Source organism: Lissotriton vulgaris, chromosome 12 (assembly GCF_964263255.1).
Source record: "Lissotriton vulgaris chromosome 12, aLisVul1.2, whole genome shotgun sequence".
Taxonomy (NCBI): domain Eukaryota; kingdom Metazoa; phylum Chordata; class Amphibia; order Caudata; family Salamandridae; genus Lissotriton; species Lissotriton vulgaris.
Genome location: NC_141700.1, coordinates 490,181,039 through 490,202,521, shown reverse-complemented (window position 1 = coordinate 490,202,521; position 21,483 = coordinate 490,181,039). Strand labels below are relative to the sequence as shown.

The 21,483-nt window shown below is 44.9% G+C and overlaps 1 protein-coding gene across 1 annotated transcript in view; it reads right to left on the bottom strand.

The window, feature by feature from the left end:
* RFWD3 (ring finger and WD repeat domain 3) overlaps positions 1-21,483 on the bottom strand; it is a 328,893-nt gene that overhangs the window by 281,860 nt on the left and 25,550 nt on the right. Inside the window, exon 2 of the mRNA XM_086945238.1 lies at positions 8,392-8,773. Within this exon, the coding sequence (XP_086801364.1) occupies positions 8,392-8,771 (380 nt within the window). The 5' untranslated portion in view covers positions 8,772-8,773. The remainder of the gene's footprint in view (positions 1-8,391; positions 8,774-21,483) is intronic.

Genomic DNA, 21,483 nt, shown 5'->3' with positions numbered 1-21,483 from the left:
TCAGAGCGCTTTACATGAGCACCAGTTGCATTACAGACGTACACATTCATTATTTTTTTTTGTTTAATTAGGCACAGAGAGATTTAGTGATTTGCACAGAATCACAAAATGCTTGAGCTTCCCGTCAGTCTCGAACCCGGTTCCCCAAATTCTAAGTCGCCAACTCCAACTGTTAAACCCCATCCTCTCAAATGATGGATTCCCCCATGTAAATTAGTGAACTCCTAATGGAGTCAAGCGAGAGATGAAATAACACCCTTGTGTCGTCCTCCCAGGCTTGGCGTGTGGAGGTAGCTGATGTTTAGGTGAAATGCCCGGTGTAGCAGCAACCATGCTGCGAGCACGTAGTCCAAGCACCGCACCGTCCGCACAAAGGAACTGGGCCCACTGGCTGATGTTTCAATTCTAAATGACAGCAATAACCAGAGTTCAGTGGGCACCTCAAGTCTGTGTGCCCCAGTGCCACTGCACCTGATGCACCAGTGGCAGATACGCCTATGGAAACATCTGGATATTCGCCAGCTCGTTGAAGCTCTGCCATGCTGACCCCGGGTAGATCGCCACGCAAGCTGCAGGGACAGTGGACGCAGCGCTGACACTCACCTGGGGTTTGCACGGCTGCCAGCCCAGCGCACGCCTCCCGTCCCAGGCATGTCCGCAGCACAGACAGGCTGTGGGGGCAGATGCCGCCCCTGCCTGCTCCTCACAAGGCTCCTCTCTCTGCATGTGATAGGGTTCGCAGGGGTGCACCTTGAGCAAGCTTGCACCTCTCGCCTCAGCTTCTCTCAGGGCTCTTGTCTTGCTTTGGGAATAAGTTAATTTAGGTTTGTCAGGGACACTCAACGCCTCCTTCCTCCCCACTGAACTCTCGTCCTGACGCCCCAGGAGCGTCCCGCGCAGTAGACGTGGGTAACGGGCGCACACACTTTTAGGCTTTCCGTAAGTTTGGCAACTCATATGGCGCGCGCGCACAGACCGCATGCAGTATTACCAAACATCACGTGCTCCACGTTTTCTGAACAACCACCGGAATGCTGTTTCACACTGAAGTTACTGCACATGAAACAAGCCCGGGAGTGGTGCCCGCGTGCCCGCACTGAAAAGAATTTCAGGAATGCAGCAGGCACAGTGCTGGGCTGCTGCTCGCTCCCGAGCTCCCTTGACCAGGGGAGAGAAAAGGCGGGACATGCACCCGCCTTTGGCCAATTGCGTGCTGTCTTTCTTAGAAAGATACACGCAAAGGCCAATAGCATGTCAGCAAAAAAAAAGTCACAGTTCAAAGTCTTTAGTAGAAGCCTCTCATAGCTACGCATGCCCACTGGCTCAGGCGATCCTTATGGCGGTCCAAGGCTAACAAGCAAGATATCAATAATTTGCCTTCTGCAAAGAAGTAAAAGCATCAGAGTTGATCTGTCTCGCCTGAGGAGGCCCTCGGGAATTCTTCATGCTTACAGACATGTATTCAGGTCGTTATGGGGCCGCTTATGCTCCTATCTCCCTGTATAACTTGAGACTTTTAGGGACTTTGGGGATCAATTGGGGAGACTGCCTAACGCCCCCCTGTTGGGGTGGGCAGCCAGGCGTTCCGCAACAGATACTTCTGCTGTTTGGAAGTATTGGGGTGGGATGGGTGTGGGGGCGGATTATTGGTTCAAGTTCTGTTTGTTTTGATTTACTTTGGCTGCATAGCTAGTATGTCCCTGTGACTACCCCTACCCGATCATTGGCACCCAAATCTAGGTACCCCATGACACAATGGCAGCAAAACCCTTAGGACAGTCACCCGGGCAAGTATATGTTGTGAACTGGAATGTGAGGGGCTTTCTTGACAAAAAGAATCGAGGCACGTTGCTCTGACAGGCCAAACACATTGGCGCGGATATTCTTCTTTTACAGGAAACGCAGATGCTAGGCATGAAGGCTTTGTGTCTGGCTCGCTATGGCTACATACACACCTTCACCCAGGGCTCACCCAGGGCTCTTGGGGGTTGCCATCCCGATTGACCACCGTGTAGCATTCACCCGAATATAAAAAAAGGTCCGATATCTACGACCGGTACATATTCGTGCACGGTACGGTAGTGAGAGAACAGACTCTGCAGCATATATACCCCACCGCCCCTTGGTCAGAACAGCCTAGACTGCCTGGTTGAGATCTGGGGCTCCCTGCCCAACGACCTTTCAGTTATTGGTGGAGATTGTAATGATATAATGTCTCTGGGGGTAGATAGGTGGCACTCAACGGGGACGGGACCCCCCTTGTCTCGAAGCTGTGCACCCTGGCGGACATGGTGGGATGGGTAGATACATGGTGGCTACAACACCCCACTGAGACCAGTTTAACATACTTTTCCCACATTAACTTCCTTTTCTAGGCTTGATTACATATTTGTTCCTCGTGCCTTTGCCCGCCGACCGCCGAGATCCTCCCCAGGGGCTTATCGGATCATTCCCCGATGGACATTCATCTTTTGATAGGCCCAAGAAGATATCCCCCTTTTGCTGGCTGCTCTCGGTATGGCACCTACAGAATCTGACATATCGTGCCCATATCCACAACAGGCTGGCGTAGTACATAATACATAATGAAGGTTCGATGTCCTCAGCTTGTACCTTCTGGGAGGCTATGAAGCCTATGTTGCAAGGGGTGGATAATAGTTTCTCTACTGCGGAATGTAGACTGCGAAAACAGACGCTCATTCAGCTAGAGGCACAAATCATAACGTTAGAACATCATGTCCCAGGACAAGGTTGGGGCTGAGGTGTGTCATCAATTGCGCTTGGTTCAATAGCAATACCAGGGAGAGCTAATAGATGAGGTACAAAGTGCATGGCTTGCTACCCATAGTAGGATCTATCAATGGAGGGACACATCTAGTAAACTCCTGTTCAGATTATGCCAGCAGACGCAAAAGGGTGCTCCCCTTCCAGGACTACATACCCCTGATAACACACTGGTGAGAGACCCGGTTGAACTAGCAAATAGCTTTGAGGACTACTATTGCTCCCTATATTCTGCCTGTGAGGTTCTTGAGGCCTCAGAGATTGAACAATTCTTTGATAACATTCCCCGGAGGGCTCTCTGTGAGGAGGCAAAGAAGGTCACTGGAGGCCCCCCTGACCCTGGAAGAAATGACCACTGCATTAGCAGATCTACACTCTCGTAAGGCACCTGGCCCCAAAGGACTTCCAAGTGAACTCCATAAAGCCTATATGGCCCTGCTAGAGCCCAACTATGTTGCGGCTATACAGGAAGCAGCGCAGTCAAAGTTTATGCCCCCTGACTGGCGACATGCATTGATTGTTGTGTTCCATAAACCGGGGTGCTCTCTAGAACTTCATGCCTCCTATAGGCCAATCTCTCTCTTGAATGTCGAGGCTAAGATTTTGGCTAAAGCGCTTGCGACTAGATTGCTGGCGCATCTCCTGACCTAATCCACCCGGACTAAGCGAGCTTTATGCCCTGATGCGCCACGAGACACAACATACGCCAACTACATAATGCAATGCTGTGGATTGTCTTAATCGTCCAGCAGCCCTCTTACTGGGCACACTTACCCCGAGTCTAGCACAAAGAGTGAGCAAACGTCCTTGGAGGAAATTGCGACTCGAAGAGTTTTATACCCTACTTAAAACCAACCCCCCTGTGGATAGTGGAAACACCAACCAGGACTATGAAAACTTCTGCAATTGGGTGAACCAAGCTCTGGACACGCCGATTCCAGCGGAATGGACCAGAGCACGCTCTCAGGAGTCTAGCCCATGGTTCAATGAGGAGCTTTCTGCTCTTAAAAAAGATTGTGAAATCGCCGAGCGTAAATGGAGGAAAACCTATGCCCCAGAGCTGAAAACCCAATCTGTTCATAGCCAAAAAAACTACCATAGACAGATCTGCAGAACCCGTGCGGCATTTTATGCCAGTGAGATTAATAATAGCCAGAATCCTTCCAAGATCATTTTTAAAATGCTCAAGGAGTTGAGTGCGAAAAAAGCGGCGGTGAATACTACTACCTCCCATACATTTTGTGAGAATCTGGCCTCCTTCTTTATAGACAAAGGCAATCAAGACTCAACTCTTCTGTTAGGGCTGGTTATGTTATGCTCATGTCCATCGGCGGCGTTGGCCCTTTTCTTCTCTTGATAAGCGCCGGGACGCCCCTTTGCTGGGGCAGCCGTGCGCTATATAAAATTTTTTAACATAACATAACATTACTTGCAGACAACGACATGGCTTTCGATTCCGGCAGCTGGACTTATTCATTCATCCTGTTGAAACACCTCAATTTCGGCCCAAAGTTCATATTATACTCAACTCTGTCATATTATACATATCAATGCTGTATCATGGTTTGACTGAGTCAGTGCGCATAGCTGGTAGGGTCTCTGCATCATTTCCAATCAGTCGGGCACTAGACAGGGGTGTCCACTCTCACTCTTGTTGTTCGCGTTAGCCATTGAGCCACTTGCGGCCTGGGATAGTATAGACGCATAGGGGGCTTTGAACTATCCATCGGGTTGTCTGATCGGTTGGCCCGATATGATGCTGATGTCCTCTTCAGGTCTGGCCACCGTATCCTTCAAATTATGCGTATATTCGGGGAGACCTAGGGCCTCTTTATGAATGTGAACAAATCCATATTATGGCCACCCCGTGGGTCCTCAGATGATAATAGTTGGGCCACCGACCTCTCCCAGACGTGGGATGGTATACAATATCTGGGGGTCTATGTTACAGACAGGCCGGAGGTATCCCGTATAAGAAACAGAGACAGGGTTCTCGCTAAGATCAAAATGGAACTGAGGTCCTGGGCAGGGCTGCCCCTATCCCTACTTGGTCGTTCAGCAATCTTTAAGATAATTTGTCTCCCTAAGCTCCTATGCAGAATCATCCGTATCCCATAGTTGTGGTTTAGACAGATCAATTAGATACGTGTGTATGTGTATGTGTATGTGTGTGTATATATAGCGGTTAGGCTGGATCTTCGTACTTGCTTTCTCTCCACATACTGAGGGGGCAATGTAAAACAGATATTTCAGGCGAAGCAGGGATTAGCCCACTGGAGGGCGGTAATTTTGTTTGTTTGAAATTTATATAAAGAAAACGAAAATTGCTGAAAAGATGTTTAAATGGACAAATTGCTTTATGATGTGGACAACATGCAATGCTTGAATGAAGAAAGCCCATTGTATTAATCCCCGAGGGTCCTTTAATGGTTAAAATGACTAATCCTCAATGAAGGTAATCATGAGACTACCAGTCCCAGAATGTCCAGCGCAGGAGGGTGGGACCCAGCGACCTAGGGGGCGTAACTTTAATATTGTTTTTGTCCACTTTAAAAAGGTGAGCTCCATGCACAAAACTTACCGTGATCAAGACAGCGGACGCTGTTGAAACGCGTTGGTTGTTTTTTGTTGTTTAATCCCCCATAGGTTTATGAAAATAAACTTGGAATTTTCACTGAAGTAAGCGATTCATAGCCGTTTTTTCAGCGACTCCACCCTTCCCCGGGATCGGGGAAAACCCGTTGTAAATATATATATATATATATATATATATATATATATATATATATATATATATATATATATATATATATATATAGCGGTTAGGCTGGATCTTCGTACTTGCTTTCTCTCCACCTACTGAGGGGGCATTGCCGCTGCTGAAGTACAATCGTACTATGCGGCTTGCCACCTGGAAGTACTCAATGATTGGTGGTATGGTGGTATATCAAGGGGAATGATCCAGCCTATAACTTAGAGGGATGGCTCCTGGGGGACATACCATTATATACATACTTTTATGGCCGTGCCACTACTCGTGCCCTCCCTCCAGCTACCAATGTGGTATTGGACACGTGGCACCAATCTCTTAACCGCATTGACTGGCAGAAGCAGCTCACTGCTGCGGCCTCAATGTGGTCTAATTGTATGCTCCCACAATTGCTCGGAGGCTTGAGTTCATGTCATTCTCTTTCCTATAGCTAACTAAGTCTTATGACAATAACCTATACTTATTTACCATTATATTTTTGTCTTGCATTTTAATTATTCAATAAACTTTCATGATAACTACTTTTTACTGGACTGAAGACTTTTTGACTTATAGCTTCTTTAATCGGTTATACTGATTTAGATTGCGGTCAATCTCTTATAGATAGGGATACACTCCCTCACATGTTCTTGAGGTTAACACCGACCCTGATCCTGCTCGGGTGATTTACCTTAGATTATCTGATAAGATAGCATCAACAGTTTTGGTAGGGAATTCAGCAAGGCAGAAAACAGGCCAGAGAAGATCTAGAGACAAAACTTCGCCTACCTAGGATTTCTGTCTATACTTCTGGTTCCTATGGTCTACCCAAATCGGATTATTTACAATGCTCGTGTCAATGAACAAAGGAAACTATCAACAGGGCAAATCTATGTGTTGGATTGTAGTGTTGACTGACATGCATTGCGGTACCTGTAGTATGAGATTTTGATATGTAGAGATTTTTGTGGTGTTGTGAATTATCCTGCGTGTGAGCTCTTTGATTAGGAGATTTTGATTTGCTGGACACTAAGGGGTATGATTACTGTGACTTTCCGCATTTTTGAAGTGTAAATGTTTTGTTTGTGACTTTGTATAGGTCCTGGTGTAAAGGTTTATCTCATGCGCTAATCGTACTGCACAGTTGTGATTTATGTGTAAGATGTCAGGTTTTCTTCTAAATTAACAAAGAACTAGATAAGTGAACTGTACAAACATTTAAAAATTTATTTCAACAGTTATGAAGTTATTTTTGTATTTGTGTGGTGAAAAAAAAGATTTTCATGGGACCAGAACACTTTACTTGGCGATGAGCAAATGATAAATATTTTTGCTGAAACCAGATCTCCAAACATTAATTGGCATGCTACAAAGCTTTATCAGTAAAACTGCGTGTTAGTGGTTACGTTTGTGGTCATTTCAATGGACAATGTGCTGTCTGTAATTGACAGTGTACAACCACATCATGCTTTAGTAATATTTTTGAAAGTGAGTTTTTAAACATGAAAGGAGAAATATTCCTGCCTCCGCCCTGATACCAATGCTATTAATGAACTAAGAGGCAAGCCATGGGTCATGTGTACCCTATATGTGGGCTTGGTTCCTATTATACATGAAGCAAACGTTTAGACTAATAAATACAATAAAAAAGTTATTTTGCACAGCAGAAACGCTGAACTCGCATATTTGAATAAAATACAATATTTGCCCAGCATCACACAATGTGAGGCCAGTTTACATGTCAAGTACATTACAGTTAAATCGAGTAGATTATTCAAGTTACTATACCTGCAGGTCTAGAAATATTTTTATGAATTTTCAAGGCCTGAATACTGCAGCACTAGTACCAAACCAATCAGCCAAAAGGAACAAAAGCTTAAAGATGTGTGTTTGGGATGTCACTGGTAAGACATTCCAAGAGGAGGGTGGGCCATTGCTGGCCAGATCACGTAGCTGGTCTATCTAAACAGCCAAGCCAGTTTCACCCAGCTATTACTGCAAGACCGTCTCTAGAATCAATGTTTATTGGAGTCTTAATAATGTACATTGACAACTACTACAGGGTCTCAATGGTGCAGGCCACAACGTGAACACCAAGAGCAGAGACTGTTCTTATGTAGAGAGCAACAATATTTAGCAACACACAACTTGTGCTTGCAGAGAAAATCATTATATTATACGGATGTTTAACACACCGCATATAATAGTAAAGTCACACCCGGGTGCTTTGCTAGCCTATTTTGCACAGGCAATCACATTTTCTTAATGTTTACCGTCCCCTTTAAAAAGGGGGAGGATTTAATCCTTCCTTCGGAGGTCTGAACTGATCTCAGGGAGTGCACCAGGCATTGGCCGCGATAAGCATTCTGCTGCAAACAGTGGTATGTTTTAGTGAAAAGGAAGGAAGTAAAAAGGAAGAAAAAAAGTAACTCTGAAATGTGCCATTAGTAACATCACTAATGTCCTGGCTGGAGGCAGGTGTCAAGGAACCAGGGAACGGGGGACGAAGGGTTCCAAAGAACCACCTACGTCCCATTGACACACATTTCTGATAAAGGATCACTTTTTACACAACGGGCGTACAGAGCATTAAAATATTTGAAGACCTCAAAGCCATACAGATAGAACATGCACATGCTCAAGTACAAACAGTTTGACTTCCCCTCTAAATCCATTAAGGCTCTTAAAAAATCTATGAAAATGGATCGGCCAGAACAGAGAATATTGAATGAATTTTTTGAAATGTTACAATCCACAGCTGTAGAAGATGTAAAGTATCAACATAAACAACAACAAAAAAATCCACAACAGAAAAGCTGCAGTACTCAAAAATAATTACACCACTGTGCCTCACTTACCTGTCCACAGGCCTCCTGGACCTGGTGGTCCTTTGCTGCTGGCCATTTCTTCTCTCTGAAGCCTGCTGTCGCACCCTTAGGATACGCCTCTCTCCGATCTGTTGTACTGCCGCAACCAAAAGCTGCACGTCTACAGGCTGACCTTGTGCCTGGACAGGATCCACCACAATGACATCGTCATCGATGTTCTGGTTCTCCACTGCGCCGTCAGGCAAGATGGGGTGCACATGTGTGTTCGATTGTGTGCGTAAATGTGGCGTCAAATAGGATGATGGCAAGTGGGATGTGGAATCAATGCGGCCAGAGTATGCTCCTGGAATATCCAAACGAACCGAACTATATAATGGACTAAAATCCACCTCCATTTCCTCCTGCGCCATTTCTGGGGAAAGACAAAATATATCAGATTTCCATTAAAATGTCCCATCACCAAAGTGTAACAATTTGAATACTACTAAATACATAAGTGCTGACAATTTCACCAATCAGCTGTGACATCATCTCTCGACCGTGTCTTTTTTTATTTTAAACCTAACCTCTCCAGCAGAAAGTTCAATGTACATGCTGTAAGAGTGGTTTGTTTTAATTCAGATAAAACTAGGGAGAGTAAAGAAAGATTGAAAAAGATATATATATGTGTTTGTCAATAACGGTCCTATTTAAATCGGTCCTGCCCACATCTAAGCAATCCATTTCCTGGGGATTTTGTTGTACTAAACGTTGTGTAACCAGAAAGCTAACAAGTCTTTACTTGATAAAGGGACCACTTCAGCTTTATTAAGAAATGCTACCATTGCTTTCAAAGCTATAACCAGCTTCTAACTACATTTTGGAATCAGACTCCAGAGCTGACACTAAAGCAAGCCACCTTGCTTTGACAAATCTATTGGGTAAACATATCCCCATTTGTAGCTGTTTACCATTCTGGGGTTTCTTTTGCATCTTTCTAGTAGGATGGGTTTGCTATTGTGGTCATATGCATATAGCTAATAACGAAGATCCAGCAATGAAAAATGGAAAGCTATTTACTTCTAATCAGAGTTCTTTACCACTCTTACTTTTATTGGTTCAGAATGTCTTAACAGTAAACTAGATCATAAGAGTTAACAATAGCCAATGTGAGCAACAATACTTCAGTCTCAACCCATCGTCAATGAAGGTCGATGGTCCAGTCTCATTTACATTACTTGAAAGTCCAGGATACACAACACTGTACCCAACCATCTACTTCAGAAACTTTGACATTCCCTATTTAATTTCTTTCCATATACCTAGACACACGTTATGGAAATTGTTTTAGTTGTTCCCAAATTCTACAAAACTGCTCCATTTATAGTGCATTGTAAAGTTAATCATTCATGCCAAATTGCTGGATGACCAATGCTTCGTTCATAGATACCTTCTGCCCTTTTCAGCAAAATGTGTGCCAAATTAAGAGGCAGATTTCTGTCATCTGGAATTTCGGTAATTTACAAAGTATTGCAATATAACTAGGTCTAAATAGGGATTGATCAATCATGTTAGCTGTAGCTTAAAATCACTTGCTCCCAAAATTCGCTTATTCCCGGGCAGCCCCAAGCAACATGGGAAACAAGTATTGCAAAGTCGAACTGATGTGCAACATGGCTTAAAGTAAAAAAAAATTTAAGTGGTACGACGCAGCCAGGTGAGACCGCGTCATATAACATTTTCTGTTTTAAACCTTGTTGCACAGCAGCTCGAGCTGCTGGGCAATATATCTAAATACAGTTAGGGGTGGGGTTCAAGAAACACTGGGGAAAAGAGGTGTCGAGAAACAACAGACGGCGGGAGGAGGTTCATGTCCAGTGGAATAAAGAAAAGAGTACTTAATCTGCTTATAAGTGATATCAAGTGAAATCAATAGACACCTTTGGACAGCAACAGCCAGCTCCAATAACAAACACTATTAACTGATACATTGTCTCTATAGTAGTTCAGTAAACCAGTGGTTTCAATTGCAGTGCACAGGGTCCCTGTCACCCAGGTCCCCAACCAGTGCTTCTTCCATAAAAACATATCCCCAATTGGTAATTCTGCACCTTGTAAGTCCCTAATAAGTGGTTCCTAGGACCTGGGAGCTGAAGAGCGTCCCCTGGTTTACACCCCCACTTTGGCTGGGAAACCAGCAGGAATACTTAGGAGAATAGGAGGCGCCCACCCATGCTAACTTCACCCCTAAGGTGGGTGAGGTGAGGTGAAGCACATCTTTCAGTCCCCGCCATCTTCAAGATGGGGAGACTCCAGGCTAGTTCTATGCTCCCACCCAAAGGAGGGTGACATAATAGAGGGTGTAATCACTCCGGGTAAGATGTCCATTGGTCTTACCTGCTACTCCCCTAAAAGGCCCCGAAAACTAGTATTAAGGTGGCTCCACCAGACCTAGGAACTAGATCTTCAACAACCTAAGAAGCAAGAAGACAATCATTCAGTGAAGACTGAAGACTATGACTGCCTTGACCCCAAGCCCTACCGGCAAGTCTCCAGCTTCTGCGAACCTGCGATCAGGCTTGAAGCTAGAAACCTTTGAAAACCCTGGGAGGACTGTTGCCTTCGAAAAAACTCATATCTCCTGTGGACAGCAGACCTTCCAATAGAAACCGACTCCAAGGGCACCAGATCCAGCTGAAACCGTGATCCCTGCCCACACTGCACCGGATGCCCAGGGCCCAGGGCCACCTGTGGAGTGAAGTCTCCCCAGAGATCCTGATTTTGTGCCCAGCATTTATGGACCTCACTTGATCTCCACAGCAGCACCTGCAGTGTGAATCCAAAGGCTCCCCCAGACAGCAACCGGATCCGGTAAGACTACTCCGATGACGAAAGGCACCCCTGAACTCGAAGCCCCTGGCTCTTGGTGCCCCTACAACCTCCCTATCTCTACTTACCTCTGTTGTCATTGGCCTCCCGTCTGCAACCTCCAGTGCCATGCCTGCAGCCTGTTGCCAAAAGAAGAACCCCCATTGAGAAGCGTTAGGCGCTCGATGTCCTGAGCTTAACCTAACCCCCAAAGCTTGACCCCTGCAACCGATCTACTCACCTACAAAATACAGGAAATATAAGCAATGCAATCCAAGTATTCATAATTACGATGCGTAATTTGAAAAGCATAAAAAAATCCATACTCAAGTTCAAGAAGTCTTTATTCGATTGATTCATCATAAAAGACATACATTACATAATACACACAAGATATAAAATGTATATAAGACAGAATAAAACCCTCTAAAACCATATTAAATTACATATACAGGCTTCTTATGAACAGATATGAGAATTACAAAATCGCTTAGACGTACCACAATATCACAGAAATAATACAGGCTGCCCAGAAGTAATAAACTAGGGTTTATTGATAAACACCTAGGAACCATTAATGAACCTGGTTCTAAGAATACAGGCCCAACCTAAGTACTTTGCTACACCTGTTACAATTAGAGGTGACACATTTGATTTTAATATTCTACTGCCAGTGACAGCCGAGCGCCTTCCCAAACTTCTAAGACCGGACTTAACCATTTGGTTCTAGGAGCAGCATACAAGGGGCAGACAAACAAAAAATGGTTTAGGCATTCCCCTCGACCCGGACACTTTGGACAGTGCCCAGTCCCACCGGAGCCCCACTTTTTAGTAAACTCCCTTAGAGGCAGTGAACCGCATCTGAATTAATGGAATAGTTTGCGGTCCAAGGGCTTAGTTATGGCGTCCCAGTATTTTTCAAGATTGGGAGCGTCTTTAATGGACACAAATAAGCTAGTAAGATTACTAGAACCCAATCTCGAATGTCGGTTTTGAACCACCCATTCCCAATAGCATAGTTTCAAAGCCTTTTTTGAGGGAAATGTTACTGTTGCGGGATCTAGCCACAATTTGCCATACCCCAATGGAAAACAGAGTGGTTCTAAGATCCTTAAACCAGCCAATATTATAAGAACCCGGACGATCTCTAACCTCCAAAACAGGCTCTTGCATAAAAATGAAGTTCCGGCGTTGTCCAAAGGCGACGCCAGAATGCTAGTGGGCGAAACCTGGCCTGGTCCTCCACAGGCTGGAACCCAAGATCATACAAAAGTGGGACCCTTGGTGTTGATTGTGGAAGACCCGTTACCATCCTAAGAAATTTATTTTGAGCTATTCTCAGGGGATCCAGATTACTATAGCCCCAAAGTTCAGCCCCATAAAGAACAGAGGGGAGAACCTTAGATCCATAGATTTTCACTAGCGGAGAGATTGGCCGAGTATACGAGCCTTTATGCTCTTTAATCAGGGCTCCTCCTCACTGCGTGTGCGTAAGGGCCATAATATCAACCTGATGGGACCAGTTTAGGTTCTCACTAAATGTTACTCCTAGATAAGTAAACAACTTTGTTTGCTCCAGGGAGGTACCCCCCATGGTAACCCTTGCTGAGATCGGTTTGTTTCCTCTTAAAACCATAAATTTAGTCTTCGACACATTCACCTCAAGCTCATGTTCGCTGCAAAACAGTTCAAACCTCAACAAGGCCTGTTCGAGACCCAGTCTAGTCTGTGAGATTAGAAGAGTATCGTCAGCGAACATGAGCAAGGGGATTTTCATTCCAGCTAGTGATGGGGCGTCGGTGGGATGGTTATCAAAATACTTGATGACCCTGTTAATATATAAAGAACAAGCATTTACAATGCAACGGTCTCGCCTTTGCAAAAGTTAGCGCTTTTGGCATTGTAAATGACAAATGTTTTATTTATGTGTTGGTTTTGGAAACAGATAAATAAATGGCATTGTCATGAGCAGTAGAGAGTGAGGAGTAGAGAGTGAGTAGTAGAGAGTGAGTAGTAGAGAGAGTAGTAGAGAGAGTAGTAGTGAGTAGTAGAGAGAGTAGTAGTGAGTAGTAAGTGAGTAGTAGAGTGTGTAGTAGAGAGTAGTGAGTGTGTAGTAGAGAGTAGTGAGTGTGTAGTAGAGAGTAGTGAGTGTGTAGTAGAGAGTAGTGAGTGTGTAGTAGAGAGTGTGTAGTAGAGAGTGTGTAGTAGAGAGTGTGTAGTAGAGAGTGTGTAGTAGAGAGTGAGCAGTAGAGACTAGTGAGTGTGTAGTAGAGTGGTGAGTGTGTAGTAGAGTGTGTAGTAGAGTGTGTAGGAGAATGTGTAGTAGGGAGTGTAGTAGAGAGTGTGTACTAGAGAGTAGTGAGTCTGTAGTAGAGAGTGTGTAATACAGAATGTGAAGTAGAGAGATTGAAGTAGAGAGATTGAAGTAGAGAGATTGAGGTAGAGAGATTGAGGTAGAGAGATTGAGGTAGAGAGATTGAGGTAGAGAGATTGAGGTAGAGAGATTGAAGTAGAGAGTGTGGAGTAGAGAGTGGAGAGTCTGTAGTAGAGTGTAGTAGAAAGTAGTGAGTGTGTAGTAGAGTAGTAGAGAATGTGTAGTAGAGTAGTAGAGAGTAGTAGAGGGTGTGTAGTAGAGTGTGTAGTAGAGTGTAGTAGAGTGTGTAGTAGAGTGTGTAATGTAGAGTGTGTAATGCAGAGTGTGTAATGTAGAGTGTGTAATGTAGAGTGTGTAATGTAGAGTGTGTAGTAGAGTGTGTAGTAGAGTGTGTAGTAGAGTGTGTAGTAGAGTGTGTAGTAGAGTGTGTAGTAGAGTGTGTAGTAGAGTGTGTAGTAGAGAGTGTAGTAAGTAGTGACTGTAGTAGATAGTGTGTAGTAGAGAGTGTCTAGTATAGAGTGTGTCGAAGAGAGTAGTGGCTGTAGTAGTGAGTGTGTAGTGAGTGTGTAGTAGAGTGTGTAGTAGAGTAGTGACTGTAGTAGAGAGTGTGTAGTAGTGTGTAGTAGAGAGTAGTGACTGTAGTAGAGTGTGTAGTACAGTGTGTAGTAGAGAGTAGTGACTGTAGTAGATAGTGTGTAGTAGAGAGTGCCTAGTATAGAGTGTGTCGAAGAGAGTAGTGGCTGTAGTAGTGAGTGTGTAGTGAGTGTGTAGTAGAGAGTAGTGACTAGTAGAGAGTGTGTAGTAGTGTGTAGTAGAGAGTAGTGACTGTAGTAGAGAGTGTGTAGTAGAGTGTGTAGTAGAGAGTGTGTAGTAGAGAGTGTGTAGTAGAGTGTGTAGTAGAGAGTAGAGTGCGTAGCAGAGAGTAGTGACTGTAGTAGAGAGTGTGTAGTAGAGTGTGTAGTAGAGAGTGTGTAGTAGAGTGTGTAGTAGAGAGTAGAGTGCGTAGCAGAGAGTAGTGACTGTAGTAGAGAGTGTGTAGTAGAGTGTGTAGTAGAGAGTGTGTAGTAGAGTGTAGTAGAGAGTAGAGTGCGTAGCAGAGAGTAGTGACTGTAGTAGAGTGTGTAGCAGAATGTGTAGTAGAGAGTAGTGACTGTAGTAGGGAGTGTGTAGTAGAGAGTAGTGACTGTAGTAGAGAGTGTGTAGTAGAGAGTGTGTAGTAGAGAGTGTGCAGTGATTTGAGTTTTACATCAAATTAAAAACGGGAACGGAACAAACTCATCCTATACATTATTGTGGTAGGTGCCCACGCATATAGGGTTAAATGATGCGTTAGATGCCACAGGTCCCACCAACACGCTTCCTTTATGATAGGAGAATGCCCAACATCGCGGAGATTTGCTCTCTGCTCTTCCCGGATATTTGTATTTTCAAATGTATAATGTTATCCTGCTAAACGAAGACGATGCTCAAACTATAAAAGAAGAGGGTTTCACAGATATGTTAGTCCTTCCGGGCAAACGAAATGACCCAAAGAAAGATCAAGTGACAGTTTAGAGCTCCAAGTGAGTCTTAATAAAATCAGTGTCTGGAACGCATAGCATCAAAAAACGAGCGGGGCATCAAACTGCAGTGTCATTCAATCAAAGCTTCAAGGCTTCTGAGCGCTAGCCGAGAATTATTTTTTGTGAAGCACTAATCACTGTGGAAGGTGCCCCTGCTATCCCAGATGTGAGAAGTCAGTCTGATATGAAAATAAGCAGTATTTGGAATGAATGTATTTGGCAGGGGGAAGGTGGGGCGGCGCAAGACCGTACTGACGAGTGAACAGGAGCCATTTTGTACCGAGTGATTCTGCCTGTGGGCATGTAGACAAACCAGGCAGCAGCATGAGCATGTGATTCGGTAAAATAACAAGCATTTACAATGCAATGGTTTTGCCTTTGTTAAAGTTAGAGCTATTGGCATTTCTTGACACTCTGAAGCTACACTCTGCACTCTGAAGCTCCACTCTGAAGCTCCACTCTGAAGCTCCACTCTGAAGCTCCACTCTGAAGCTCCACTCTGAAGCTCCACTCGGAAGCTCCACTCGGAAGCTCCACTCTGCACTCGGAAGCTCCACTCGGAAGCTCCACTCTGCACTCGGAAGCTCCACTCGGAAGCTCCACTCTGCACTCGGAAGCTCCACTCGGAAGCTCCACTCTGCACTCGGAAGCTCCACTCGGAAGCTCCACTCTGCACTCGGAAGCTCCACTCTGAAGCTCCACTCTGAAGCTCCACTCTGAAGCTCCACTCTGAAGCTCCACTCTGAAGCTCCACTCTGAAGCTCCACGCTGAAGCTCCACGCTGAAGCTCCACGCTGCACTCTGAAGCTCCACGCTGCACTCTGAAGCTCCACTCTGCACTCTGAAGCTGCACTCTGAAGCTCCACTCTGCACTCTGAAGCTGCACTCTGAAGCTCCACTCTGAAGCTCCACTCTGAAGCTGCACTCTGAAGCTCCACTCTGCACTCTGAAGCTCCACTCTGAAGCTCCACTCTGAAGCTCCACTCTGAAGCTCCACTCTGAAGCTCCACTCTGAAGCTCCACTCTGAAGCTCCACTCTGAAGCTCCACTCTGAAGCTCCACTCTGAAGCTCCACTCTGAAGCTCCACTCTGAAGCTCCACTCTGAAGCTCCACTCTGAAGCTCCACTCTGAAGCTCCACTCTGAAGCTCCACTCTGAAGCTCCACTCTGAAGCTCCACTCTGAAGCTCCACTCTGAAGCTCCACTCTGAAGCTCCACTCTGAAGCTCCACTCTGAAGCTCCACTCTGAAGCTCCACTCTGAAGCTCCACTCTGAAGCTCCACTCTGAAGCTCCACTCTGAAGCTCCACTCTGAAGCTCCACTCTGAAGCTCCACTCTGCACTCTGAACGGTCAGACTCCAAAAATCGTCCCTAATCACAATAGTATTATTTCACCTGCGTGAATATAAGTCTTTGAAATTCTGGCCAGTGGTAATACACACAAGTAATATAAAATTGTTGTGCCAAAGAGCATTAAATGGAAATAAAACAAGTACCAGACCCATTGACGCCTGCACCTTAAAAGTGAAACTGACTGAAGCAAGCGCCAGGGCCACGTTGAAAAAAAAAGCCACACACATTAGATGCAGTCAAGGCCGCTCACGAGGTCAGAAGGCACTCCACATGAACAACTACCAGACACATTGTTTCATTTCACTTTGAAAGTGCAGGCAAAGTGAAACTGACTAAAGGAAGCGCACGGCCCATTAGATGCAGTCAAGGCGCGCTCACGAGGTCAAATCTCCAAAGGAGAAGCTCGTGACAGCCTGACTACAGCAGAAAAAGCTCGTAACAGTCTGATGTCCACAATATTCCCAGAAAAGTGGCAACATAAGTTGTCTCACATAGACAGCAAAAGCTTCGCTTTTGCTTTCGTCTAGGCGAGACCTAAAAAAGGGTAGGGGCTAATACACAGCCTTGCCTAACACCTTTGGCAACTAGAAACCTGTCCGTTACCTCCCCTGGTTTGCCCCAGCGTACTTGGGCATAGGTGTGAGCATGCAGATTCACAAGAAAACGAACAAGGGGGCTGGCATACCCAGTTCTACTAAACATTTCCACATCACAGCCCTCGGGACAAGATCAAAAGCAGACCTAAGATCCACGAAGGCCGCATAAAGGTTGCCTTTTCCTAGAAGAACCGTCTTCCAATAAAGAAGAATAAAACGTAAGGCCTGGTCTAAGGTACTCACATGAGACCTAAAACCAGCTTGAAGCGGGGTTAGAATATTAAACTCCTCCATCCAGTCCTGAATCCTGCCAAGAACAAGACGGGCTGTGATTTTTTGCACCGCGTCTATAAGGCTGATCGGCCTGTAATTGGAGGGAACCGACCGATCGCCTTTCTTGTAAATTGGCAGGATTTCAGCCCCTGCCCAGGACTCGGGAACCCTTACTCCAGAGGCCAAAGCGTTAATCAGATGAACTAGATAGGGAACCCATAAATCCTGGTCTTGTAAAAATAGATCAGCTGGAATGCAGTCTGGGCCGGGTGCCTTGCCCCTTGGTATGGATTGCAGGACAGTTTTGACTTCTCCACTTGTAAACTCTAGTGGATCGGTCGACACAGGACAGAAGATATATTCCTGTGCACTACTACGGCACCTGAATTTTTCCTCAAAATATTGTACCCATTGTTGTTGACCCACCGAAGCTGGGCTCGGGCGGTCCTCCTGCGAAGAACCCCACTTTAATAGGTGCCAAAACCGTTGTAGGTTCCTAGAACTGCATGCTTCTGTCAGCGTAACCCACCGTTCTTCATCCCATTTGGCCTTGGCTGTATGTTTTGCGACGATAATTGCCTTCCTACAGGACCTGATTAAAATGTGATTCTTAAGCTTTATCGCTTTAAACAGGTCGCCATGGGTCCGACGGCACTCATCATCGAACCAATTAGTAGTTTTCATTTTCCCCCTATTCCCCCTTTTGGAAATAGACTTTATAAACAGTTTTTTTAGCTCTGTAAAAAGACTGGAGTGAATATCAGTAATCGCAGCATTTATGCCCTCCCGGGAGTCATATTTTGAGATTTCAAGCAGTGAGTTAGAAACCAGAGATCTAATCATTTTGCATGCATCAACGTCTACAGAGATTTTAGGCCAACGAACCCTTCTCATGTCATTGGTAAGTGCAATTTCATCCTGAACTAAGTTGGGGATGTTTGTTTCTTGCACGGAGAAGCTGGAATCCCTTAGTTTCGCCACCAGTGGGTCGTGATCACTTTCCGGACGGGACTTAACCTCCATATCCACTACGACAGCCCACAATTTAACATCCATTAAAATATAATCAATTCGGCTGCTAAATCTGCCATTACAAAAAGTGCGACTACCCAACCTGTCAGAACGCACTCTACCGTTTAGAGCACGCAAACCCTGATCCAGACACAATCCTTTGATAAAAATAGCCGCTTGTGAACATTTTTTTTTTTTTTTAAATCGGAGCTAGCTCAAGCTGTGGAATCCCCCAGACCTGGTCTTCCCCTCTGTAATTAAGCTGTCATCCACACTCAGTGGTTCAAAACAGGTATTAAAATCACCCATAACAATCTTATGACCCTCTAACGATACACCACTTAAAAAGTCATCCAAAACTAGGAGTGTTTGAGAAACCCTTCCGCCCTGAGTGCCCCTAACATAAATATTAATCAAAAGGATATGCAGTCCACTGGTGGATTTAATGTTAACCATTAATATGTCGGGACTATCAATAAATATTTCCTCAGCTATCACACCCTCATACTGTCGTACCCAAACGGTCAAGCCATCCATAGCTCGTCCTCTATGGCCTTTACTAGCAGATTTACTAAAATTCAAGTAACCAGTAAAGAACAATGGTAAAAGAGCCCAGGTTTCTTGAAAAGACCATACATCAACATGCTCAACAAAGTTCACCCAGTCCGGGATACACATGCGGGACTCAAGACCAGCTATGTTCCAACTTCCAAGCTTGAGACCGCTTGGACCTACCAGAACACTAGGATTGACTTTAGGAGGGGAATTAACTACATTAAGCAGCAGGGAGGCTTCATATTCTGAAACATCATCACTCCTTGTATCAATAGTACAAGCGGGCCCTCCCTGGTTCACAGTCCCCAATACAACATCTTCTGTAATTACATCAACTTGTGGCGCCGGGTTTAGTTCAGATGTCATGTCCCTGGTCCCACTCGGAGAAACAGAACACCCTTTAACACCTTGAGTTAAGTGGTCCCGTAGATCTTCAATATAGCATAGTGCATTAACTGGGGTTGCAACGGTACCCGTACAATCTTTATTTGCCTCAGAAGCAACAGGTAGGATAGATGGTCAATCATTAAATTCCAACCCCCGAAAGTGGTTCATAAAGATTGCTCAGTGGAATGTTCCAGTACGCATTCGGTTGGGTGTAATTGCCTAAATTGTTTGAGTAGGGATTCAAACTATGGAACTGGCGAGAAAATTGGAGAGTTGGTGTAGAGGGATGTTCAAGAAAACAAGGTTTGGGATTAACCCAGTTTGGAACTTGTATGAAACTATTATAGCTAGATTGAGCAGGAGGTCTAAACCGAGCCTCCAGATTTAAAGGTGGGCCTTGGAGTCTAGGAGTGAAGTTTGACCGTTTCAGAAAATGAGGAGCTTTTTTGGAATGAAGTTGAACATGTGGATTAATCAAACTCTCTGGATAAAAATAACTAAGATTCCGTGTGGAAATGCCTCCCACATTGTTTCCCAAATACCAGTCACTAATATGGGAAACAACTCTATGATCCTTGAAATTAATGATCACGATGTCTCCCTCTAAGTCCTTGGGACGAAGACCCACCCATTCGCATCTTCTGACTGAAATAATGTCCCCATTTAGATGGGCAGGAAGGGGTCTATTAGTTTTCAGCCAGAAGATAACTTTGTTTTTCAAATTAACATTGTTCTCCAAATTTCCATTTGAAATTGGGGGTACACCCGTCAAAACAATGACAAAATTTGCGGAGTCTGGAGGGAGGTCAACTATATTCTTACGTTGTAATTTGTGTCTATGAGTGGTATTATTGGGTGTAGGATCCCCTTGCTTAACAGATAGTTTTTCTCCCAATGGAGTTGACTTGTTTGAAACTAACATGGGCTTATCTTTAGAAAGGGTAGTAGAACTAGATGGTTTAGATGACGGTTGGGAAGCATTAGGTTTATTATTGCAATTAGGGTTACTATTTTTCTTATGGAGGTTACTAGGATCAGCAATGTTAGCACTAGATTTAGATGGTGAAATAGGCAGAGTAATGTTGCTCGTAGGGGGGGGATGTTGCAGCTGTAGCCAAAATGCAATCCATTTTTTCTCCCAAGATTCTAGCCCTCTCCAACAAGGGAAGCATATATGATTTAAGGAGTTTCTCGAATATATCGATGCACTCCTTATTGAACCCAGAAACACTATCTTGAAAAGGAGTTACTAGAGGAGGAGTGCCTGGGGGAACCTCCATCACCGGAGGAACCTTGAGACCGGTAATAGGAATGGCTGGAGGCAAAGAAGAAGCCTGATTATTAATTCTTCTTCTTTTGGCACCACCCTTTTTCCTCTTTTTCCTTGGAGGGGAGCACACAGCCCTTTTAGGGTTCCTAACCTCAGGACCAGTCTCACTATTAGTGTGTGACCGGATATTTTCACAAGGACCAACACTATCCGGAGAGTGATTGGTAAGTGTTGAGTGCAGGTTGGGCATTATAGTCTCAACAACAGGAGAGTTAAGATCAATAAGACTGGTAGAGACGATGGGATGTGTACTAATGTTTCCCTCGCTATTAGTCACAGAATGAGGGGGGGGGGAAGCAATAGCCCGAAATATGCTAGGGATTTGGTCGATATTAAATATATCAGCATCTCCAGCCGTCCTCCCAATACTAACATTATCTTGTAAAGTGTTTGGGTCTGGTTGGGTAGACAGTGGTTTATTTTTCAAGTGTTCTATGGAGCGACGACGCTCCGCTCGTTTCTCGGCTAATAACAGCTCTTTATCCATCGCCTTGTTTGCCTTCTCGAAATATTTATCGAGAGGCCCGAAGAACGATACACCGACACAGGGGGGAGTGGATTAGACCTATCAATAACTGGTCAAAGATAATAAAATACCTCACAATGTACTACACCAAGGAGACAAATCGCCAGAATTAATAAAACAGGGAGAAAAATATCAGAGACCGGGACCAGCCCAGCCTCCTTCAGCCCCTGATGGCCACAGACGGCCCCGCCCTTGTCCCGGGCTTCTCCCGGTCGCTCCCGCGCAGCGGGACTAAACAAATTAATGTATATTGCCTGTGTGACAGGGGAGGAGCATGCACGGAGAGCGGCCCAAGTGCTGGCTATTGG